This window comes from Euphorbia lathyris, chromosome 3 (genome assembly GCF_963576675.1).
Source record: "Euphorbia lathyris chromosome 3, ddEupLath1.1, whole genome shotgun sequence".
Taxonomy (NCBI): Eukaryota; Viridiplantae; Streptophyta; class Magnoliopsida; order Malpighiales; family Euphorbiaceae; genus Euphorbia; species Euphorbia lathyris.
In genome coordinates this window covers 100,197,897-100,224,375 of record NC_088912.1, presented here as the reverse complement: position 1 = coordinate 100,224,375, position 26,479 = coordinate 100,197,897, and the positions used below count along the sequence as shown (strand labels likewise).

Genomic DNA, 26,479 nt, shown 5'->3' with positions numbered 1-26,479 from the left:
TTAACCTAATTTATTAATTTAAGTGGTGGAGAAATAATTGTTATCAAACGCACTTAAATTAAATAAGTGTTTAATATTTTAATTTAAGTCATTAAGTGGCTAATCAAACAAGGCCTTAGTTGCCAAATAATCAACGGTTTTTCGGTGCCACATCAATATTCCGGTGTGTTTATATACACAAATTGAATGAAATGACTATTAGAATCAAATGTGACCTTTATGATCCAAACTCCAAACTCCAAATTTTAGTCAAAATTTCAGTGCTCGTCGGTACAGTTTATATCCCAATGCTCTAATTTGTGAATGATTATGCAATTGAATTTCATTTTTTTTTGTGTCCAAGATATTGTGTTCTTAGAAGAACCCGAACCAGAACCATCACCGTCTCATGCTCCAACACATAAGAGCAAGAAGCATAGACATAAATCTTCTGGTAATCTTCTAATTTCTTCTCAAGAATGTTTCTATTTCTTTTCATTCTCTTAATTAATACTTGAAGCTTGATGGAATCTTGAAATTCACCTTTATTGTAGTATTTAGCATCCTTATATTTTGTTGAGATAAGATGCAAATTTACCCCTAACGTATGAAATAGTGCAATTTTACCCCTAACGTTGTCGAGCAAGATCAAATTTACCCAAACCTAACATAAAATTTACACATACTGTTTTACTGTTATTTTAACAAAAAAACTGCATAAATTGAAGTTCTTGAGCTAAAATGACGCATTGTGCAAGTACAAAAGTTGAGGTTTAACTTTTGCCCTTATACATAGTTTAACCGCACGCCTTTAATCATATCATGGAACGGTTTCAAATAAAAGCTTAAGCTGATAGTTAAAAGCCCAATTCATATTAATATTGGACACACCCCACACGCAAATGCCCACTCGGCTTGAAACGTGCACAACACAGACCCATATTATCATGTTCTGAAATTTAATCAACAAATGAGATTGCTAGAACTCGAACCCTTGATCACTTGATCAAAGAGGCTCTGATACCATATCATGGAATGGTTTGAACTAAAAGTTTAAGCGGATAGTTGAAGGCCAATTTATATTAATATCTGACAGATCGCATGCCTTTTAACAAGGCGTATGCATTGCTAATAGAATCAGGTATAGGTCAAATAAGTTGAAATTGAAGTTCTAGAGCTAAAATGACGCGTTGTGCAAGTACAAAGGCCGAGTTTTAACTTTTTCTCGTATACATAGTTTTAGCACACACCTTTCAACAACGCGTCTGCATTGGTAATAGAATTAGGAATATGTTAAAAATTATATTCTTATCCGACATAGTGCTTAGTTTCCATATAATCATCTCTTTTTGGTGCCACATCAACTTTCCGGTGTGTTTATATATAGACATTGTCTGGAATGACCTTATTGAAATCAAAGGTGACCTTTACGAGACAAACTCCAAATTTTAGTGATCATTGGTGCAATTTACCCTGTCTGTTTTTGTTCAATCCCAATGTTGTAGTTCGTGATTGATTATGCAAATGAATTTCATTTTTATTTTAGGTACTTCTACTTCCCGTGAAGATATTTTGTCCTTAGACCCACCAGCACCGACATCAACACCAGCACCGACATCAACTCATAATAGAAAGAAGGAACGGCATAAATCTCCTGGTAATCTTCTAATTTCTTGTCAAGGATGATTTTATGTCTTTTCTTTCTCTCAATTAATCGTACTTGAGGTAAAGTGACTCATTGTGCAAGCACACGCCTTTTAGTAATGCGCCTGAACTGATAATAGAATCATGTATAGGTCAAATTGTGTCGAAATTGAAGTTGTGGAGCTAAAATGATGCATTGTTGTGCAAGTACAAAGGCCGAGTTTTAATTTGTGCTTATACATAGTTAGCCACACGCTTGTTAACAACGTATAAGTAAAATGTGTTGAACTAAAAGCTCAAGTTGATAGTTAAAGGTCTACTTCATATTAATATCCGACACCCTTACTTATACATAGTTCAACCGCATGCCTTTTAACAACACATCTTCTTTCCTAAATGTGTCGAAATTAAAGTTCTCGAGGTAATATGATGCATTGTGCAAGTGCAAAGACATAGTTTAACCACATCCCATTTAACCATGTGTCAACATTACTAATAGAATCTTGTACGTGTTGAAATTGAAGTTTTGGAGTTAAAATGGCGCATTATGTAAGTACAAAGGCCGAGTTTTAACTTTTTCCCTTATACATAGTTTAACCGCATGCCTATTAACAATGCATCTCTATTGCTAATAGAAGCAGTCAAGGTCACATATGTCGAAATTGAAGTGTTAGAGCTAAATTGACGCATTCTGCACGTACAAAGGCTGAGTTTTAACTTTTACCCTTATGCATAGTAAAACCGTGTGCCTTTTAACAAGGCGTCTCTATTGGTAATAGAATCAAGTACATGTCAAATGTGACCAAATTGAAGTTTGTCAAATATGTCCAAATTGAAGTTTTAGAGCTAAAATGACGCGTTGTGCAAGCACAAAGGCCGAGTTTTAATGTTTGCCCTTATACATAGTTTAACCACACACATGTCAACATGTGTCTCCATTGCTAATAGAATTAGGAATACGTCAATTGTGTCGAAATATGATGAAATTATATAGTTGTCCGACATAGCGCTTAGTTGCTATATAATCAACCTTTTTCGGTGCCACATCAACTTTCCGATATGTTTATAACACAAATTGCCTGGGATGGCTTTATCGAAATAATATGTGACCTTTGTGAAACAAACTCCAAATTTCTCCGACTCTAAATTTTAGTGATTATCGATGCAGTTTACCCTGGTTGTTTCTGTTCAATCCAAATGCTGTAGTTTGTGATGGATTATGCAATTGGATTTCATTTTTCTTTTAGGTACTACCCCGGTCCGCCAAGATACTAATTTATTAGACCCACCAGCACCAGAACCAACACCAACGCCAATACCAACTAATAATAGAAAGATTGAACGGCATAAATCTCCTGGTAATCTTCTAATTTCTTGTCAAGAATGATTTTTTATGTCTTTTCTTTCTCTTAATTAATCATACTTTAAGCTTGATGGAATCTTGAAATTCAGCTTTATAGTGTGTGGTTAACTGAAGTAAAAAGTCAAAATTTGGCATTGTACTTATTGTTTGTCGTTTTGGTTTATGTACTTCAATTTTAGCTCATCAGGGTCCTGTATTTGTCAAAGCTTTCTTTTGGTCCCTCGGCACAGTTGAACCAATCTGGCCCTTAATTCGCTATATTTGAGTTTTCGCTAAGTTGCCCTTCGCTGACAGTAGTGAAATAAATGCACAGTTACATAATTGAAGTACATAGTTGAACCACATTGCCCTCTAACAATGCGTATCCGTCGCCAATAGAATAAAGTATATGTTAAGTGTGTCGAAATTGATGTTCCGGAGGTAAAGTGACTCATTGTGCAAGCACACACCTTTTAATAATGCGTCTGCGTTGATAATAGAATCACGTATAGGTCAAATGTGTCGAAATTGAAGTTGTGGAGCTAAAATGATGCATTGTTGTGCAAGTACAAAGATCGAGTTTTAATTTGTGCTTATACATAGTCTAACCACACGCTTGTTAACAACTTATATAGTTAAAGATCCACTTTATATTAATATCTAACACACCCCCACACGCTTCAATATCTAACACACCCCCACACACGAATGCCCATTGGGCTTGAAGCGTGCACAACGCAGGCCCATATTACCATGTCTTGCAATTAACAAATGGGGCTGCCACGAATCGGACCCTAGACTACTTGGTCAAACTGGCTCTGATGCCATGTCATGGAACCGATTGAACTAAAAGGTAGAGCTGATAGTTAAAGGTCCACTTCATATTAATTTTTGACACCCTTATACATAGTTCAATGGCATGCCTTTTAACAACGCATCTCCATTGCTAATAGAATCAGTATAGGTCAAATGTGTCGAAATTGAAGTTTTTCGAGGTAATATGATGCATTGTGCAAGTGCAGAAACATAGTTTAACCACATCCCATTTAACGATGCATCGACATTGCTAATAGAATCTCGTAAGTGTCGAAATTGCAGTTCTGGAGTTAAAATGACGCACTGTGTAAGTACAAAGGCCGGGTTTTAAGTTTTTCCCTTATACATAGTTTAACCACATGCCTATTAACAATGCATCTCCATTGCTAATAGAATCAGGTCAAGGTCAAATATATCGAAATTGAAGTGCTAGAGCTAAATTGACGCATTCTGCACGAACAAAGGCCGAGTTTTATCTTTTACCCTTATTCATAGTTTAACCGCATGCCTTTTAACAAGGTGTCTCTATTGCTAATAGAATCAAGTATATGTCAAATATGTCCAAATTGAAGTTTTAAAGCTAAAATGACGCGTTGTGCAAGTGCAAAGGCCGAGGTTTAATGTTTGCCCTTATACATAGTTTAACCACACACATGTCAACAATGTGTCTCCATTGCTAATAGAATCAGGAATAGGTCAAATGTGTCAAAATATGTTTAAAATTATATACTCCGACATAGCGTTTAGTTGCTATACAATCAACCTTTTTCGGCGCCACATCAACTTCCAGTGTGTTTATAACACAAATTGGCTGGGATGACTTTATCGAAATAATATGTGACCTTTGTGAAACAAACTCCAAATTTCTCCGACTCTAAATTTTAGTGATCATCGATGCAGTTTACCCTGGTTGTTTCTGTTCAATCCAAATGCTGTAGTTTGTGATGGATTATGCAATTGAATTTCATTTTTCTTTTAGGTACTACCCCGGTCCGCCAAGATACTTGTTTATTAGACCCACCAGCACCAGAACCAACACCAACACTAACACCAACTAATAATAGAAAGATTGAACGGCATAAATCTCCTGGTAATCTTCTAATTTCTTGTCAAGGATGATTTTTTATGTCTTTTCTTTCTCTTAATTAATCATACTTTAAGCTTGATGGAATCTTGAAATTCAGCTTTATAGTGGGTGGTTAACTGAAGTAAAAAGTCAAAATTTAGCATTGTACTTATTGTTTGTCGTTTTGGTTTATGTACTTCAATTTTAGCTCATCTGGGTCCTGTATTTGTCAAACCTTTCTTTTGGTCCCTCGGCACAGTTGAACCAATCCGGCCCTTAATCCGCTTTATTTTTAGTTTTCGCAAAGTTACCCTTCGCTGACAGTACTGAAATAAATGCAGAGTTACATAATTGAAGTACATAGTTTAACCACATTGCCCTCTAACAATGCGTATCCGTCGCCAATAGAATAAAGTATATGTTAAGTGTGTCGAAATTGATGTTTCGGAGGTAAAGTGACTCATTGTGCAAGCACACACCTTTTAATAATGCGTCTGCATTGATAATAGAATCATGTATAGGTCAAATGTGTCGAAATTGAAGTTGTGGAGCTAAAATGATGCATTGTTGTGCAAGTACAAAGATCAAGTTTTAATTTGTGCTTATACATAGTTTAACCACACGGTTGTTAACAACGTATAAGTAAAATGTGTTGAACTAAAAGGTCAAGTTGATAGTTAAAGGTCCACTTCATATTAATATCTGACACACCCCCACACACGAATGCCCACTGGGCTTGAATTGTGCACAACACCATGTCTTGCAATTAAATCGACAAATGAGGCTGCCAATAATCGAACCCTAGACTACTTGGTCAAATTGGCTTCATGGAACCGATTGAACTAAAAGCTCAAGCTGATAGTTAAAGGTCCACTTCATATTAATATCTGACACCCTTATACATAGTTCAACCGCATGCCTTTTAGCAACGCATCTCCATAGCTAATAGAATCAGTATAGGTTAAATGTGTCAAAATTGAAGTTCTCGAGGTAATATGACGCATTGTGCAAGTACAAAGACATAGTTTAACCACATCCCATTTAATGATGCATCGATATTGCTAATAGAAGCTCGTACGTGAAGTTTGGGAGTTAAAATGGTGCATTGTGTAAGTACAAAGGCCTAGTTTAATCGCATGCCTATTAATAACAATGCATCTCTATTGCTAATAGAATCAGTCAAGGTCAAACATGTCGAAATTGAAGTGCTAGAGCTAAATTGACGCATTCTGCACGTACAAAGGCTGAGTTTTAACTTTTACCCTTATGCATAGTTGAACCGCCTGACTTTTAACAAGGCGTCTCTATTGCTAATAGAATCAAGTATATGTCAAATATGTCCAAATTGAAGTTTTAAAGCTAAAATGACGCGTTGTGCAAGTGCAAAGCCCGAGTTTTATCGTTTGCCCTTATACATATTTTAACCACACACATGTTAACAATGTGTCTCCATTGCTAATAGAATCAAGAATAGGTCAAATGTGTCAAAATATGTTGAAAATTATATACTTGTCCGACATAGCGCTTAGTTGCTATATAATCAACCTTTTTCGGTGCCACATCAACTTTCCTATGTGTTTATGACGCAAATTGCCTGGGATGACTTTATCGATGACCTTTGTGATACAAACTCCAAGTTTCTCCGACTCTAAATTTTAGTGATCATCGATGCAATTTAGCCTGGTTGTTTCTGTCCAATCCCAATGCTGTAGTTTGTGATGGATTATGCAATTGAATTTCATTTTTCTTTTAGGTACTACCCCGGTCCGCCAAGATACTTGTTTATTAGACACACCAGAACCAGAATGGACACCAACTAATAATAGAAAGACGGAACGTCATAAATCTCCTGGTAATCTCCTAATTTCTTGTGAAGAATGATTTTTTATGTCTTTTTTTCCTCTTAATTAATCATACTTGAAGCTTGATGGAATTTGAAATTCAGCTTTATTGTAGTATTTAGGGTTTAATGTACTTCAGTTTTCGCTCATCTGGGTCTTTGTTAAAGCTTTCTTTTGGTCCCTCCGCACGTTTAGATTTGTTCTCTTTATGAAGCTCCTTTATGATACAAATTGTTTGGTTAAGATAGAAAAACAGTTGCTGATAGCTAAATTGGAAGGAAAATCAGCTAACGTATATCAGCAAACAACAACAACAAACAATAAATTAACAATAGTTGAACCAATCAGGCCCTTAATCCACTTCATTTTAGTTTTCGCAAAGTTCCCCTTGATTGACAGTACTGAAATAAATTCACAGTTACATAATTCAAGTAGATAGTTTAACCATATTGCCCTCTAACAATGCGTATCCGTTGCCAATAGAATAAAGTATATGTTAAGTGTGTCGAAATTGAAGTTCTAGAGGTAAATTGACTCATTGTGCAAGCACACACCTTTTAACAATGAGCCTCCATTGCTAATAGAATCGTGTATAAATTCACAGGTACTACCACGGTCCGCCAAGATACTCGTTTATTAGACCCACCAGCACCAGAACCAGAACCAACACCAACTAATAATAGAAAGAAGGAACGACTTAAATCTCCTGGTAATCTTCTAATTTCTTTTCTAGAATGTTCGTTTATGTCTTTTCTTTTTCTTGATTAATCATACTTGAAGCTCGATGGAAACTTAAAATTCAGTTTATAGTGTGTGGTTATCCGAAGGAAAAAGTCAAAATTTGGCATTGTACTTTTTGTTTGTCGTTTTGGTTAATGTACGTCAATTTTAGCTCATCTGGGTCCTGTATTTGTCAAAACTTTCTTTTGGTCCCTCGGCACATTTAAATTTGTTCTCTTTATGAAGCTCCTTTATGATACAAAGTGTTTGGTTAAGATAGAAAAACAACTGCTGATGATAGCTAAAATTGAAGGAAAATCAGCTAACATCTACCACCAAACAACAACAACAACAACGAGTAAATAACAACAGTTGAACCGACCAGGCCCTTAATCGGCTTTGTTTTAGTTTTCGCAAAGTTGCCCTTCGTTGACAGTACTGAAATAAATGCAGAGTTACATAATTGAAGTACATTGTTTAACCACATTGCCCTCTAACAATGCGTATTCGTTGCCAATAGAATAAAGTATATGTTAAGTGTGTCGAAATTGAGGTTCTGGAGTTTAAATGACGCATTGTGTAAGCACAAAGGCTGGGTTTTAACTTTTTCCCTTATATATAGTTTAACCGCATGCCTATTAACCGCATGCCTATCAAATATGTCGAATTTTAAGTGCTAGTGCTAAATTGATGCATTCTGCACATACAAAGACTGAGTTTTAACTTTTACCCTTATACATAGTTTAACTGCATGCCTTTTAACAAGGCGTCTCTATTGCTAATTGAATCAACTATATGTTAAATATGTCCAAATTGAAGTTTTAGAGCTAAAATTGTGCATTGTGCAAGTACAAAGGCCGAGTGTTAACGTTTGCCCTTGTACATGTTTGGAACCGTTTTAACTAAAAGCTCGAGCTGATAGTTAAGACCCAATCATATATCTTGTCAGCTATTAATATGAAGTGGACCTTTAACTATTAGCTTGAGCTTTTAGCTAAAACGGTTCCATGACATGGTATCAGAGCCAGTGTGATCAAGTAGTCCTGGGTTCGATTCCTGGCAGCCCCATTTGTTGAGTTATTTGCAGGACATGGTAATATGGGCCTGTGTTGTCACGCTTCAAGCCCAAGTGTGGTTTCGCGTGTGGGTGTGTGTCAGCTATTAATATGAAGTGGACCTTTAACTATTAGCTTGAGCTTTTAGCTAAAACGGTTCCATGACATGGTATCAGAGCCAGTGTGATCAAGTAGTCGACAGCCCCATTTGTTGAGTTATTTGCAGGATATGGTAATATGGGCCTGTGTTGTCACGCTTCAAGCCCAAGTGTGCTTTCGCGTGTGGGGGTGTGACCTTTAACTATTAGCTTGAGTTTTTAGCTAAAACGGTTCCATGACATAACTTATACTATCTCTGACACACACCCACACGCAAATGCCCATTGGGCTTGCAGTGTGCATAACACAAGCCCATCCCACCATATGTTTTTAATTTTTTAATTCAAACGGTTCCATGACATGGTATCAGGTCCTCTAGGATCAAACGATCAAACGGTCGAGGGTTGCGTGTGGGAGTGTGTCAGAGATTAGTATAAGCTATATGATTGAGCCTTACCTAAGAGCTTGAGCTTTTAGTTCAAACGGTTCCATGACAATACATAGTTTAACCACACCAATGCATCTCCATTGCTAATAGAATCAGGAATTGGTCAAATGTATCAAAATATGATGAAAATTATATAGCTGTCCAACATAGCGCTTAGTTGCTAGACAAACTCCAAATTTATACGACTCTAAATTTTAGTGACCATCGCTGCAATTTACCCTGGTTGTTTCTGTTCAATCCCAATGATGTAGTTGTGATGGATTATGCAATTGAATTTCATTTTTCTTTTAGGTACTACCCCGGTCCGCCAAGATACTTGTTTATTAGACCCACCAGCACCAGAACCAGCACCAACACCAGCACCAACACCAACACCGACTAATAATAGAAAGATGGAACGACATAAATCTCCTGGTAATCTTCTAATTTCTTGTGAAGAATGATTTTTTATGTCTTTTCTGTCTCTTAATTAATCATACTTTAAGCTTGATGGAATCTGGAAATTCAGCTTTATAGTGTGTGGTTAACTGAAGGAAAAAGTCAAAATTTGGCATTGTACTTATTGTTTGTCGTTTTGGTTTATGTACTTCAATTTTAGCTCATCTGGGTCCTGTATTTGTCAAACCTTTCTTTTGGTCCCTCGGCACAGTTGAACCAATCCGGCCCTTAATCCGCTTTATTTTTTAGTTTTCGCAAAGTTGCCCTTCGCTGACAGTACTGAAATAAATGCACAGCCACATAATCGAAGTACATAGTTTAACCACATTGCCCTCTAACAATGCGTATTCGTTGTGTATATGTTAAGTGTGTCGAAATTGAAGTTCTGGATGTAAAGTGACCCATTTTGCAAGCACATGCCTTTTAACAATGCGTCTGCATTGATAATAGAATCATGTGTAGGTCAAATGTGTCGAAATTGAAGTTGTGGAGCTAAAATGATGCATTGTTGTGCAAGTACAAAGGCTGAGTTTTAATTTGTGCTTATACATAGTTTAACCACACACTTGTTAACAACGTATAAGTAAAAAGTGTCGAAATTAATGTGGAGGAGCTAAAACGATGCATTTTGCATACAAAGGCCAAGTTTTAACTTTTTACCTTATACATAGTTTAACTGTGTCAGCTATTAATATGAAGTGGACCTTTAACTATCAGCTTGAGCTTTTAGCTAAAACGGTTTCATGACATGGTATCAGAGCTAGTGTGACCAAGTGGTCCTGGGTTCCATTCCTGGCAGCCCCATTTGTTGAGTTATTTGCAGGACATGGTAATATGGGCCTGTGTTGCCATTGCTAATAGAATCAGTATAGGTCAAATGTGTCGAAATTGAAGTTCTTGAGGTAATATGACGCATTGTGCAAGTACAAAGACATAGTTTAACCACATCCCTTTTAAAGAAATTTCATCTCTCAAAGATGAAACTATAACAACTATTAAAGGCGGCCCGGTGCATTACGCGTCCCGCTGAGTGAGGGTCCAGGGAGGGATCCCACCTCAAGGGTGTACTGGGGGCAAGCCTTCCCCTGCCAATTTATTTGGCAAGAGGCCGCTCCTAAGACTCGAACCCGTGACCTCTTGGTCACACGATGTCAGCTATTAATATGAAGTGGACCTTTAACTATCAGCTTGAGCTTTTAGCTAAAACGGTTCCATGACATGATATCAGAGCCAGTGTGACCAAGTGGTCCTGGGTTCGATTCCTGGCAGCTCCCTTTGTTGAGTTATTTGCAGGACATGGTAATATGGGCCTGTGTTGTCACGCTTCAAGCCCAAGTGTGCTTTCGCGTGTGGGGGTGTGTCAGCTATCCATGACACACGACAACAACGTTTGGCAAAAAAATAACTACTACATATTAAAAAAATCGAATAATTACCTTAAAAAACATAAGGATTAACTGTAATTTTTGACTGCTCTTGAACAAATAGTAAGAAGAAAATTATGAAAATATATTATTTGAGTATGAAAAACAAAACTAATACATCATCAAAATTAAAGGTCCATGAGGACTTTATTTATCGGTGGCCAATGAATATAACGGTGGAATACTATCTATGATGCTTTATACACTTCTTGGAATTGTTTTGTGACTTCCTCAATGAAAATCTCCCAGTTAACCACAAGTTGGCTTTTAATCCAATTCTTCAACCATTTTTCAGCCTTTCCTTAGGCAGCATCTTATTGAAATAAGGTGCCCTTTCAAGGATCTCAGTATTCAGATATGCCCCTGGAGTCGGTAAGCTTCCCTTGTCATGCTGGCCAAACAAGGATGAACTACCCTTATCCTTAGTGAAAGATGAAGAAGAATTTTGGGGTGGTTGAGAGTTGTTTTTAACGATTTGGGTTAGGTTAGATAAGTTTTTGATAACTTCCTCAATGGAGAATTGGGATTTGGATTGTTCCTTAAGAATAGAATCAATCCTCTTCTGCTGCACACTGCCTTGATATGTTGTTCAAGTTCTTCCATGGCTTGTGCTCGTTTCGCAGCTCGAGTTCTCTTAGCGGCGTTGCTTACCATATAAGGTAAAGAAGGCTGGAGGAAGAACTATCTGTGATACCCAATGTCAGGACTAAGTTCTGACAGAAGAATTCCAGAATTAGAATAGGAAGAAAAGAATAGAGGTGAGGTCAGGAAGAAGAATGAAGAGATTTAGGAGGTGAGGTCAGGACCACTACACGACAGGTGGCCAACCACTTCCTTGCCCCAACTGCTACACGCACATCTCTTAAGAGAGCTTTTCTTTAGGGAAAACAAATAACAATAAAAGAGCAATCCCACGAAACAGAATTAATTAACAAAAGTAAAATTACTAATTAGGTCCTTCTACTTAATTCGGCGTCTGTATGTGACAGGTGCCACATCAACTTTCCGGTGTGTTTATATACACAAATTGGCTGGGATTACTTTATCGAAATAATATGTGACATTTGTGAAACAAACTCCAAATTTATATGACTAAATTTTAGTGACCATCGATGCAGTTTACCCTGGTTGTTTCTGTTCAATCCCAATGTTGTAGTTGTGATGGATTATGCAATTGAATTTTATTTTTCTTTTAGGTACTACCCCGGTCCGCCAAGATACTTGTTTATTAGACCCACCAGCACCAGAACCAACACCAACACCAGCACCAGCACCAGCACCAACACCAACTAATAATAGAAAGAAGGAACGACATAAATCTCCTGGTAGTCTTCTAATTTCTTGTCAAGAATGATTTTTTATGTCTTCTCTTTCTCTTAATTAATCATACTTTAAGCTTGATGGAATCTTGAAATTCAGCTTTATAGTGTGGTTAACCGAAGGAAAAAGTCAAAATTTGGCATTATACTTATTGTTTGTCGTTTTGGTTTATTTACTTCAATTTTAGTTCATCTGGGTCCTGTATTTGTCAAAGCTTTCTTTTGGTCCCTCGGCACAGTTGAACCAATCCGGCCCTTAATCTGCTTTATTTTGGTTTTCGCAAAGTTGCCCTTTGTTGACAGTACTGAAATAAATCCACAGTTACATAATTGAAGTACATAGTTTAACCACATTGCCCTCTAACAATGCGTATTCCTTGCAAATAGAATAAAGTATATGTTAAGTGTGTCGAAATTGAAGTTCTGGAGGTAAAGTGACTCATTTTGCAAGCACAGGCCTTTTAACAATGTGTCTGCATTGATAATAAAATCATGTATAGGTCAAATGTGTCGAAATTGAAGTTGTGGAGCTAAAATGATGCATTGTACAAGTACAAGGACATAGTTTAACCACATCCCATTTCACGATGCATCCACTGTGCTAATAGAATCTCGTATGTGTCGAAATTGAAGTTCCGGAGTTAAAATGATGCATTGTGTAAGTACAAAGGCCGAGTTTTAACTTTTTCCCTTATACATAGTTTAGCCGCATGGCTATTAGCAATGCATCTCCATTGCTAATAGAATCAGGTCAAGGTCAAATATGTCAAAATTGAAGGGCTAAAGCTAAATTGACGCATTCTGCACGTACAAAGGCTGAGTTTTAACTTTTATGCTTATACATAGTTTAACCGCATGCATTTTAACAAGGCGTCTAATGCTAATAGAATCAAGTATATGTCAAATATGTCCAAATTGATGTTTTAGAGCTAAAATGACGCGTTGTGCATGGTTGCCCACACACATGTTAACAATGCGTCTCCATTGCTAATAGAACGAGAAATAGGTCAAATGTGTCAAAATATGTTGAAAATTATATACTTGTCCAACATAGCGCTTAGTTGCTATATAATAAATCTTTTTCGGTGCCAGATCTGTCAGGGTTTCATATAAGATCTACGATTGGGCCTTAACTATTAGCTCGAGCTTTTAGTTCAAAGGGTTCCATGACATGGTATCAGAGCCTCTTGGACCAAACGGTCGAGGGTTCGAGTCCTGTCAACCTCATTAATCTGTGGAATTAAAAACACATGGCGGGATGGGCATGTGTTGTGCACGCTGCAAGCCCAATGGACATTTGCGTGTGGGGGTGTGTCAGAGATTCATATAAGATCTATGATTGGGCCTTAACTATCAGCTCGAGCTTTTAGTTCAACCGGTTCCATGACAATATCAACTTTCCGGTGTGTTTATATACACAAATTGGCTGAGATGACTTTATCGAAATAATATGTAACCTTTGTGAAACAAACTCCAAATTTATCCGACTCTAAATTTTAGTGATCATCGATGCAATTTACCCTGGTTGTTTCTGTTCAATCCCAATGTTGTAGTTTGTGATGGATTATGCAATTGGATTTCATTTTTCTTTTAGACCCACCAGCACCAGAACCGACACCGACATCAACACCAAAACCAGCTCATAATACCAAGAAGCAACGGCATAAATCTTATGGTGTTGGTACTTCGGCTCTCCACCAAGTTCTTATGTTCTTAGACCCACCATCAACTACACCAGCATCAGCAGTATCTCCAACACCGACACCGACCACAAAACCAACTCATAATAAGAAGAAGGAACGACATAAATCTTCTGGTAATCTTCTAATTTCTTGTCAAGAATGATTTTTTTATTTCTTTTCTTTCTCTTAATTAATCATACTCGAAGCTTGATGAAATCTTGAAAATCAGCTTTATTGTAGTATTTGGCTCCTTATAGTGTGTGGTTAACTGAACTAAAAAGTCAAAATTTTGCATTGTTCTTATTGTTCGTCGTTTTGGTTTATGTACTTCAGTTTTAGCTCATTTGAGTCCTGGATTTGTCAAAACTTTCTTTTGGTCCCTCGACACATTTAGTGCCGAGTTTGTGTTGTTCTTTGAAGCTCCTTTTTGATACAAAGTGGTTGGAAAAAGAAACGACGTAATAGCTAAATTGGAAGGAAAATCAGCTAACATCTACCAGCAAACAACAACAACAAATAATAAAGGGATAAGGTATCAAAATACGCCTATTGTTTTTGGGAAAGTATCAATTTAGGTTCCACGTACAAAATAACACCAATGTAAGCTTAACGTTTACAAAAGAGTACCAATTTAGGCCTCGATAACAAAACATGAGACGCTATTCATATTACTCCATTAAGTTATGATTTCTCTCTCCACATACAATTAGTAGAACTTTACGGAGTAATATGAATCACGTGTCACGTTCCGTTATGGAGACCTAAATTGGTACTCTTTTGTGAATGTTAAACCTACATTGGTGCTATTTTATACGTAGAACCTAAATTGGTACTTCCCAAAAAACCTTAGGCCTATTTTGGTACCTTATCCCAATAATAAATGCGCTTTGTGTTAGTTTTCGCACAGTTGCCCTTGATTGACGATACTGAAATAAATGCAAAATTACACAATTGAAGTACATACAACACATAGTTTAACCACATTGCCCTCTAACAACGCGTATCCGTTGCTAATTGAATAAAGTATATGTTAAATGTGTCGAAATTGAAGTTATGGAACTAAAGTGACGCATTGTGCAAGCACACACCTTTTAGCAATGCGCCAGTATTGCTAATAGAATCAGGTATAGGTCAAATGTGTCGAAATTGAAGTTGTGGAGCTAAAATGATGCATTGTTGTGCAAGTAGAAAGGCCGAGTCTTAATTTTTATGCTTATACATAGTTTTACCACACACCTTTTTACAACGCCTGTGCATTGCTATTGGAATCGGGTATACGTCAAATATGTCGAAATTTAAGTTGAGGAGCTAAAACAACGCATTTTGCATACAAAGGCCAAGTTTTAACTTTTTCCCTTATACATAGTTCTACCACATGCCTTTCAACAACACGTCTATATTGGTAATAGAATCACTATAGGTCAAATGTGTCGAAATTGAAGTTCTCATGCTAATATGATGCATTGTGCAAGTATGAAGGCGGTGTTTTACTTTTTCCCTCACACGTAGTTTAACCACATGCCTTTTAATGACGCGTCGACATTGCTAATGGAATCATATGTAGGTCAAATGTGTCAAAATTGAAGTTCTAGAGCTAAAATGTTGCATTGTGCAAGTGCAAAGGCCGAGTTTTAACTTTTTCCCTTATACATAGTCTAACCGCATGCCTTTTAACCGTCTGCATTGCTAAATTGCTAATATAATCAGATCTGGGTCAAATATGTCGAAATTGAAGTATTGAAGCTAAAATGACGTGTTGTGCGAGTACAAAGGCCGAGTTTTAACTTTTGCCATTATACATAGCTCAACGAAACATTTTTGCATTGGTACCGTAATAGAATCAGGAATAGGTCCAATATGTCAAAATATGTTGTAAATTTTATTCTTTTCCGATATAGTGCATAGTTGCCATGTAATCAACTTTTTTCGGTGCCACATCAACTTTCTGGTGTGTTATATACACAAATTGGCTGGAATGAATTTATCGAAATCAAATAGGACCTTGGTGAACAAACTCCAAATTTCAGTGACTCGAAATTTTCGTGATCATTGGTGCAGTATACCCTATAGTTTGTGATTGAATTTCATTTTTCTTTTAGGTAGTACTACTGTCCACCAAGATACTTTAGACCCACCAGCACCAGCACCAGCATCAGAACCAACACCAACATCAAAACCAACTCATCATAGCAAGAAGGAACGACATAAATCTTGTGGTAATCTTCTAAAATCTCGTCAAGAATGATTTTCTATTTCTTTTCTTTCCCTTAATTAATCATACTTGAAGCTTTATGGAATTTTGAAATTCGCTTTATTTTAGTATTTGGCTTCTTTATAGTTTGTTGCTTAATGTCAGCTATTAATATGAAGTGGACCTTTAACTATTAGCTTGAGCTTTTAGCTAAAACGGTTCCATGACATGGTATCAGAGCCAGGCTGACCAAGTGGTCCTGGGTTCGATTCCTGGCAGCCCCATTTGTTGAGTTATTTGCAGGACATGGTAATATGGGCCTGTGTTGTCACGCTTCAAGCCCAAGTGTGCTTTCGCGTGTGGGGGTGTGTCAGCTATTAATATGAAGTGGACCTTTAACTATCAGCTTGAGCTTTTAGCTAAATCGGTTCCATGACACTTAACAAAAGGAAAAAGTCAAAATTTGGCATTGTACTTATTATTTGCCATTTTGGTTTATTTGGGTCCTGTATATGTCGAAATTGAATTTCTGGAGGTAAAGTGACGCATTGTGCAGGCACACGCCTTTTAACAATGCGCCTGCATCGCTAATAGAATCATGTATAGGTCAAATGTGTCGAAATTGAAGTTGTGTAGCCAAAATGATGCATTGTTGAGTTTTAACTTTTTTTTCTTTTACATAGTTTAGCGACATGCCTTTTAACAAGGCATGTGCGTTGCTAATGGAATCGCGTATAGATCAAAAGTATCGAAATTGAAGTTGAGGAACTAAAACACGCATTTTGCATACAAAAGCCAAGTTTTAACTTTTTCCCTTATACGTAGTTTCACCACATGCCTTTTAATAATGCGTTTGCATTGCTAATAGAATGAGTATAGCTCAAAGGTGTCGAAATTGAAGTTCTCGAACTAATATGACACATTGTGGAAGTACAAAGACAAAGTTTTATTTTTTCCTTTATACTTAGTTTAACCACATGCCTTCTAACAAACGTCAACATTTCTAATAGAATAGCTGATAGATCAAATGACGCATTTTGCAAGTACAAAGGCCGATTTTACTTTTTCCCTTATACATAGTTTAACCGCATGCCTTTTAAGAATGTGTCTGATTACCCTTATACATAGTTTAACTGCACGCAATTGAATTGATTATGCAATTGAATTTCATTTTTCTTTCAGGTACTACTACTCCCGACCAAGATACTTGTTTCTCGGACCCACCGCAAGCAACACCAACACCAACACAAAAACCAACTCATAGTACCAAGAAGGAACGACATAAATCGTCTGGTAATCTTCTAATTTCTTATCAAGAATGTATTTCTATTTCTTTTTTTTCTCTTAGTTAATCATACTCGAAGCTTTATGGAATCTTGAAACAGCTGTTGTAGTATTTGGATTCCTTATAGTTTGTTGCTTAACTAAAGAAAAAAGTCAAAATTTGGAATTGTACTTATTGTTTGTCATTTTGGTTTATTTGGGTCCTGCATTTCTCTGAAATTGAATTTCTGGAGGTAAAGTGACGCATTGTGGCAGCACATCCCTTTTAAAAATGCGCCTGTATAGCACAAATGTGTCAAAATTGAAGTTGTGGAGCTAAAACGACGCATTTTGCATACAAAAGCAAAGTAATAGAATTAGGGTATGCTTGTTTTGGGATTAGAGGACGTTAATTAAAGGAAGGTTATTTAGCTAACCTTGCTTAGGCGGTGGGTTTTTTTGAAGGTTAAATTGAGTTTAAATGAAGCTTAAAAAAGCTTATAAAACCCCCAATTTCTGTCCCTCCAAATCGGTGGGATCCCAAGGTTAGCCAAAACGAGATGACCAAATTATCCTTGACTATTTTATTTATTTTCTGAATCATCCTCATCCTTAATAAATATTAAAACGTTATTAGCAGAAAACATCTCATATAGGGCTGCTGCTCATCTTCTTCCTTTCTTCGACTTCAGTCCTTCAGCCTGCGAAGTTTCTCCAGCTAAAGGTAATCTGAATTCTTACTATTTTGTATATGTACAGCATGCAAATTAAATAGAAATTCGTCTGTGTCAAAAAAAAAAAAAAAAAATTCACCAAAACAGAATGCATGTATTGAAATTTATAAAACCATTCAAAGCACAAGGCAACATTGTATGACATAAAAAATATGTAAACGGATAAATATGTAAAGGCATAAAAAAAACTATTCTTAGGTTTAAATTAAGGGCATTTGGGTAAAACGGGCGGCCTAGTGCACTACACGTCCTGCTAAGCAAGGGTTCTGGGAGGGGTCCCATCACAAGGGTGTATTGGGGGCAAACCTTCCCCTGCCAATTTTTTGGCAAGAGGCTGCTCCTAAGACTCGAACCCGTGACCAATTTATACATTTAACCTTCCTTTACAAAACCTTCAAAACAAGCAGAGTTAATTATTTAAGCTCATAATTCTATTCTATCCCACCCATCCAAGCAAGGTTATTTTAATAACCTCACCTCACTTTAACTCCCCTCCCCTCTCTTCAAAGCTCCATCCAAGCGGACCCAGGTATATGTCAAATGTGTCGAAATTAAAGTTCTAGAGCTAAAATGACGCATTGTGCAAGTGCAAAGACTGCGTTTAACTTTTTCCTTTATACATAGTTCAACAACGTGTCTGTGTCTGAGTATAGGATATATGATTGGGCCTTAACTATCAGCTTGAGCTTTTAGTTCGAGTCCTGACAACCTCATTAATTTGTGAAATTAAAAAACACATGGTGGGATGGACCTGTGCTGTGCACGCTGCAAGCCCAATGGGCATTTGCATGTAGGGGTGTCATGGATTAATATAAGATATATGATTGGGCCTTAACTATCAGCTTCAACTTAAGCTTTTAGTTTAATTGGTTCCATGACAGTCTTGCTAATAGAATCGGGAATAGGTCAAATGTGTCAAAATATGTTGAAAATTGTATTCTTGTCCAACACCGCGCTTAGTGGCCATATAATAAAAAAAAAATTTGGTGCCACGTCAAATTTACGTGTGTTTGTATACGCAAATTGGCTGAAATCACTTTATCGAAATCAAATGTGACTTTCGTGAACAAACTCAAAATTTTAGTGATCAACAGTGCAATCCCAATGCCCTAGTTTGTGATTGATTATGCAATTAATTTTCGTTTAGGTACTACTACTCAACACCAAGATACTTTGTTGTTAGACCCACCAGCAGCAGAACCAACACCAGCACCAGAACCAACACAAAAACCAACTCATAGTAGCAAGAAGGAACGTCATAAATCATCTGGTAATCTTCTAATTTCTTGTCAAGAATGATGTTTTATTTCTTTTCTTTCTCTTAATTAATCATACTTGAAGCTTTATGGGATCTTGAATTCCGCTTTAGGTGCTTAGTTTCCATAATCAAATTTTTTTTTGGTGCCACATCAACTTTCTGTTGTGTTTGTATACACAAATTGGCTGGAATGACTTCGTCGAAATAAAATGTGTCCTTTGTGAAAAAACTCCAAATTTTAGTGATCAACACTGCAATTTACCCTGTTGTTTCTGTGCTATCCCAATGCCGTAGTTTGTGATTGATTATGCAACTGAATTTCATTTCTCTTTTAGGTACCACTATTCTCCACCGAGATACTTCCTTCCCTGACCCACGAGCACCGGCACTAGAACAAGAACCAACACCAACTCATAGTAGCAAGAAGGAACAGCATAAATCTTGTGGTAATCTTCTAATTTCTTGTCAAGAATGAGATTCTATTTCGATTTCTTTTGCCAAGAAGGAACCAGAAGCTTTATTATGGAATTTTTAAATTCTGCTTTATTGTAGTATTTGGCTTCCTTATGGTTTGTTGCTTAACTAAAGGAAAAAGTCGAAATTGAATATCTGATTGTGCCACCAATGCGCCTTTTAGCAATGCACCTGCATTACTAATAGAGTCAGGTATAGGTCAAATGTGTCGCAATTGAAGTTGCGGAGCCAAAATGATGCACTGTTTTACAAGTTCAAAGGTTTGAGTTTTAACTTTTTTTCATATACATAGTTTACCCACACGCCTTTCAACAATGCGTGTGCATTGCTAATGGAATTGCATATAGGTCAAATGTGTCGAAATATGTTGAAAATTATATTCTTGTCCAACACCGCACTTAGTTGCCAAATACAAACAACAACAACAACAACAAAGCCTTAGTCCCGAAATGATTTAGGGTCGGCTAACATGAACCATCATATAAAACCGTGAAATCAAGTCGTGTCAGCGACATAAATTCTCTCACTGCACTCCGTCCTATCCACTACCATATTTTCCTCAATCCCCAATAAACTCATATCACTCTCTCGATCACCCTCTTCCAAGTTTGCTTAAGTCTTCCCCTACCCCCTCACTATTACATCCTTTTGCCACTCTTCAGTCTTCCTAACCGGCGCATCAAGCGTTCTTCGTCTTATATGGCCAAACCACCTTAGTCAGTTTTCCGTCATTTTATTCTCAATAGATGTAACCCCTACTTTTGTCCTAATTTTTTTATTACTCACCCGATCATTTCTCGTATGACCACACATCCATCTCAACATACGCATCTCCGCCACCGACATCTTATGAATGTGACAGTGTTTCACTACCCAACACTCCGTACCATATAACAATGCAGGTCTAATTGCCGTGCGGTAGAATTTTTCCTTCAATCTATTAGGAATGCCGGGGTCAAATAAAAAAAAAATTCGGTGCCACATCAAATTTCTTATGTGTTTGTATACACAAATTGACTGAAATGACTTTATCGAAATCAAATTTGACCTTTGTGAAGAAACTCAAAATTTGAGTGATCATCGATTCACCATTGCAATTTACCCTGTCTGTTTCTGTGCAATCCCAATGCCCTAGTTTGTGATTGATTATGCAATTAAAATTCATTTTTCTTTTAGGTACTACTACTCTACACCAAGATACTATGATCTTAGACCAGCAAGCACCTGAACCAACACCAAAACCATCTCATAATAGCAAGAAGGAACGTCATAAATCTTCTGGTAATATTCTACTTTCTTGTCAAGAATGATTTTTTTTAGTTCTTTTCTCTCTCTTAATTAATCACACTTGAAGCTTTATGGAATCTTGAGTTCGGCTTTATTAGTCTTTGGCTTGGTTATATTTTAATGCTTTACTAAAGGAAAAAGTCAAAATTTGGCATTGTACTTATTGTTTGTCATTTTGGTTTATTTGGGTCCTGCATTTGTCGAAATTCTTTGCCGAAATTGAATTTCTGGAGGTAAAGTGCCGCATTGTGCAAGCACATGCCTCTTAACAATGCGTATGCATTGCTAATAGAATCAGGTATTGGTCAAATGTGTCGAAACTGAAGTAGTGGAGCTAAAACGATGCATTATATTGCAAGTACATAGCTCTAGTTTTAACTTTTATCCCTTAAACATAGTTTTACCACACGGCTTTTAGCAACGCGTTTGCATTGCAAATGGGATAGCGTACAGGTCAAATGTGTCGAGATTGAAGTTCTCGAGCTAATATGACGCATTGTGCAAGTACAAAGATAGAGATTTATCTTTGCCCTTATACATAGTTCAACCACATGCCTTTTAAGAAAGCGTAATTTCTAAAAGAATCATGTATATATTAATCTCTGACACACCCCCACGCGCAAATGCCCCATGCATGCACAACACATGTTTATCCCACCATGGGTTTAAATTCAAAATAAATGAGGTTGCCAAGATTCGGACCCTCGACCGTTTGGTCCAAGAGGCTCTGATACCATGTCGTGGAACCATTTGAACTAAAAGCTCAAGCCGATAGTCGAAGGTTCAATCATAGATCTTATATATTAATCTGCAAATTCCCAATGGGCTTGGGCCGATTTTTGAGTTCTTCCCTTATACATAGTTTAACCGCATGCCTTTTAACAATGCGTCTCCATTGCTAATAGAATCAAATCTGGGTCAAATATGTCGAAATTGAAGTGCTAAAGCTAAAATGACGCATTGTGCAAGTACAAAGGTTGAGTTTTAAATTTTACCCTTATACATACTTCATTCGCTTCCTTTTAACAATGCGTCTGTATTGCTAATAGAATTAGGTATATATATGCCTAGTTTGTGATTGATTATGCAACTGAATTTCATCTTTCTTTTAGGTACTACTATTCTCCACCGAGATACTTCCTTCCCTGACCCACGAGCACCAGCACTAGAACCAGAACCAACACCAACTCATAGTAGCAAGAAGGAACCGCATAAATCTTGTGGTAATCTTCTAATTTCTTATCAACATGAGATTCTATGTGTCGAAATTGAAGTTGAGGAGTTAATCCGATGCATTTTGCATACAAAAGCCAAGTTTAAAATTTTTCCCTTATACATAGTTTTACCACCCTTGTGGTGGGACCCCTCCCCGGACCCTCGCTCAGCGGGGACGCGTAATGCGACCGGGCCGCCCTTTTTTTTTTTTTTATACATAGTTTTACCACGACTTGATTGCATGGTTTCATATGATGGTTCATGTTAGCCGACCCCGAATCGTTTCAGGACTAACGCTTTGTTGTTGTTGTCGTTGTTGTTATACATAGTTCTACCACATGCCTTTTAACAACGTGTGTGCATTGCTAACATAATGAGTATAGCTCCAAGGTCTCGAAATTGAAGTTCTCGAGCTAATATGACGCATTGTGCAAATACAAAGGCAGAGTTTTACTTTTGCCCTTATACTTAGTTTAACCACATGCCTTTTAACAAAGCGTCGAAATTTCTAATAGAATCGCTGATACATCAATTGTGTCGAAATTAAAGTTCTGGAGTTAAAATGATGCATTTTGCAAGTACAAAGGCTTAGTTTTAACTTTCACACTTATACATAGTTTAACCGCACGCCTTTTAACAAGACAATTGTATTGCTAATAGAATTAGATATATGTGAAATGTGACGAAATTAAAGTTGTAGAGCTAAAATGACGCGATGTGCAAGTGCAAAGGTTGAGTTTTAAGTTTTTCCCTTATACGCGTCTGCATTGCTAGTAGAATCAGGAATAGGTCAAATCTGTCGAAATATGTTGAAAATTATATTCTTGTCCAACACCGCACTTAATTGCCATATAATCAAAAAAATTCGGTGCCACATCAAATTTCCGATGTGTTTGTATACACAAATTGGCTGAAATGACTTTATCGAAAGGAAATGTGACCTTTGTGAAGAAACTCAAAATTTTAGTGATCAACAATGCAATTTATCTTGTGCAATCCCAATGCCCTAGTTTGTGATTTATTATGCAATTAAATTTCATTTTTCTTTTAGGTACTAATACTCTATTCTTCTTGTCCGACACCGCGCTTAGTTGCCATATAATCAAAAAAATTCGGTGCCACATCAAATTATTCTTCATATTAATATCTGACATGATTGATTATGCAACTGAATTTCATTTTTCTTTTAGGTACTACTACTCTCCACCAAGATACTATGTCCTTAGACCAACCAGCACCTGAACCAACACCAAAACCAACTCATAATAGTAAGAAGGAACGTCATAAATCTTCTGGTAATCTTCTAATTTCTTGTCAAGAATGATTTTTTATTTCTTTTCCTTCTCTTAATTAATCATACTTAGAAGGTTTATGGAATCTTGAAATTCGACTTTATTGTAGTATTCGGCTTGGTTATATGTTAATGCTTAACTACAGGAAAGTGTCAAAATTTGGCATTGTACTTATTGTTTGTCATGTTGGCTTAATTGGGTCCTGTATTTGTCGAAATTGAATATCTGGAGGTAAAGTGCCGCATTGTGCAAGCACATGCCTCTTAACAATGCGTATGCATTGCTAATAGAATCGGGCATAGGTCAAATGTGTCGAAACTGAAGTTGTGGAGCTAAAATGATGCCTTGTATTAGCCGACCCCGAATCATTTCGGGACTAAGGCTTTGTTGTTGTTGTTGTTGTTGTATATAGCTTTATCACACGGCTTTTAACAACGTGTTTGCATTGCAAATGGGATCGTGTATAGGTCAAATGTGTTGAAATTGAAGTTCTCGAGCTAATATGACACATTGTGCAAGTACAAAGACAGAGATTTACTTTTGCCCTTATACTTAGTTCAACCACATGCCTTTTAACAAAGTGTCGATTTCTAAAAGAATCACGTATAGATCAAATGTGTCGAAATTGAAATTCTGGAGCTAAAATGACGCATTGTGAGAGTACAAAGGCCAGTTTTTTACTTCTTCCCTTATTCGTAGTTTAACCGCATGCCTTTTAACAATGCGTCTCCGTTGCTAATAGAATCAAATCTGTCGAAATTGAAGTGCTAAAGCTAAAATGACGCATTGTGCAAGTACAAAGGTTGAGTTTTAAAATTTTACCTTATACGTACTTCAATCCCTTGCGTTTTAACAATGCGTCTGTATTGCTAATAGAATTAGGTATATGTGTCGAAACTAAAGTTCTAGAGCTAAAACAACACGTTGTGTTAGTACAAAGGCCGATCTTTAACTTTTGCCCTTATACATAGCTTAACCACTCGCATTTCTGCATTGCTACTAGAATCAGGAATAGTTCAAATGTGTTAAAATATGTTGAAAATTATATTCTTCTCCGACACAACGCTTAGTTTCCATATAAGCAAATTTTTTCGGTGCCACATCAACTTTCTGTTGTGTTTATATACACAAATTTGCAGGAATGACTATCGAAATCAAATGTGAGCTTTGTGAACAAGCTCCAAATTTTAGTGATCAACAGTGCAATTTACCCTAGTTTGTGATTGATTATGTAACTGAATTTCATTTTTCTTTTAGGTACTACTATTCTCCACCGAGATTCTTCCTTCCCTGACCCACGAGCACCAGCACTAGAACCAGAACCAACACCAACTCATAATAGCAGGAAGGAAGGGCATAAATCTTGTGGTAATCTTCTAATTTCTTGTCAAGAATGATTTTCTATTTCTTGTACTTAATTATTTTTTATTTGGGTTTATTTGGGTCCTGTATTTGTCGATATTGAATTTCTGGAGGTAAAATGACGCTTTGTGCAAGCACACGTCTTTTAACAATGGGCCTCCATTGCTAATAGAATCAGGTATAGGTCAAATGTGTCGCAATTGAAGTTCTGGAGCGAAAATAATGCATAGTTGTGCAAGTGCAAAGGTTGAGTTTTATCTTTTTTGCTTATACATAGTTTACCCACACGCCTTTTAACAATGCATGTGCACTGCTAATGGAATCGCATACAGGTCTAATGTGTCGAAATTGAAGTTGAGGAGCTAAAACAACGAATTTGCATACAAAATCCAAGTTTTAACTTTTTTCCCTTATACCTAGTTCTACCACATGCCTTTTAACAACCCGTATGCATTGCTTTAACAGATGCATAAGTTTTACCACATGCGCATAGATCAAATGTGTCGAAATTGAAGTTCTGGAGCTACAATGACGCATTATGCAAGTAAAATGGCCAAGTTTTGACATTTTTCTGTTATACATAGTCTAACCGCATGCCTTTTAACAATGCGTCTGCATTGCTAATAGAATCAATACTAGGTAAGCATTGTGCAAGTACAAATTCAACCACATGCCTTTTAACAAGGCGTCTATATTGCAAATAGAATTAGGTATATGTCAAATGTGTCGTAATTGAAGTTCTAGAGCTAAAATGATGCTTTGTGCAAGTGCAAAGGCCGAGTTTTAACTTTTTCCCTTATACATAGTTTAACAACACACATTTTCACAATGTGTCTGCGTTGGTAATAAAATAAGGAATAGGTCAAATGTGTCAAAACATGTTGCAAATTATATTCTTCTCCGACACGGGGCTTACTTGCCATATAATCAACTTTTTTTGGTGCCACATCAACTTTCTGGTGGGTTTATATACACAAATTGGCTAAATATGTTTACCGAAATTAAATATGACGTTTGTGAACAAACTCCAAATTTTAGCGATCAATGTTGCAATTTACCCTTTTTGTTTCTGCGCAATCCCAATGCTTTTGAATTTTTCCGGAAAAAACTAGCCTTGATTCATATCATCAACAGCTGGCCAACCGTGAGGACCCTAGTTTGTGATTGATTATGCAACTGAATTTCATTTTTCTTTTTAGGTACTACTACTCCCCACCAAGATAGTTTCTTCCCTGACCCACGAGCACCGGTACTAGAACCAGAACCAACACCAACTCATAGTAGCAAGAAGGAACCACATAAATCTTGTGGTAAGCTTTTAATTTCTTGCCAAGAATGATATTCTATTTTCTGTTTTTGTTAATTAATCATACTTGAAGCTTTATGGAATTTTGGAATTCGGCTTTGTTGTAGTATTTGGCGTCCTTATAGTTTGTTGCTTAAGTAAAGGGAGAAGTCAAAATTTGGCAGTGTACTTATTGTTTGTCATTTTGATTTATTTGCGTCCTGCATTTGTCGAAATTGAATTTC

The 26,479-nt window shown here is 36.8% G+C and overlaps 1 protein-coding gene across 15 annotated transcripts in view; it reads left to right on the top strand.

Moving 5' to 3' along the window:
* LOC136223978 (uncharacterized) overlaps positions 1 to 26,479 on the top strand; it is a 39,983-nt gene that overhangs the window by 2,536 nt on the left and 10,968 nt on the right. Inside the window, exons 3-21 of one of the 15 annotated variants that reach the window (XM_066012164.1) lie at positions 344 to 433; positions 1,526 to 1,636; positions 2,871 to 2,981; positions 4,761 to 4,871; positions 6,601 to 6,699; positions 7,293 to 7,397; positions 9,302 to 9,424; positions 12,069 to 12,197; positions 13,786 to 14,007; positions 15,973 to 16,089; positions 17,247 to 17,357; positions 17,965 to 18,051; positions 19,209 to 19,331; positions 19,655 to 19,765; positions 20,970 to 21,074; positions 22,193 to 22,303; positions 23,486 to 23,590; positions 24,845 to 24,955; positions 26,149 to 26,259. In XM_066012164.1, coding sequence (XP_065868236.1) covers positions 344 to 433; positions 1,526 to 1,636; positions 2,871 to 2,981; positions 4,761 to 4,871; positions 6,601 to 6,699; positions 7,293 to 7,397; positions 9,302 to 9,424; positions 12,069 to 12,197; positions 13,786 to 14,007; positions 15,973 to 16,089; positions 17,247 to 17,357; positions 17,965 to 18,051; positions 19,209 to 19,331; positions 19,655 to 19,765; positions 20,970 to 21,074; positions 22,193 to 22,303; positions 23,486 to 23,590; positions 24,845 to 24,955; positions 26,149 to 26,259 — 2,193 coding nt within the window. The remainder of the gene's footprint in view (positions 1 to 343; positions 434 to 1,525; positions 1,637 to 2,870; positions 2,982 to 4,760; positions 4,872 to 6,600; positions 6,700 to 7,292; positions 7,398 to 9,301; positions 9,425 to 12,068; positions 12,198 to 13,785; positions 14,008 to 15,972; positions 16,090 to 17,246; positions 17,358 to 17,964; positions 18,052 to 19,208; positions 19,332 to 19,654; positions 19,766 to 20,969; positions 21,075 to 22,192; positions 22,304 to 23,485; positions 23,591 to 24,844; positions 24,956 to 26,148; positions 26,260 to 26,479) is intronic. The other 14 variants (XM_066012165.1, XM_066012170.1, XM_066012167.1 and 11 more) reach the window with 14 other exon arrangements.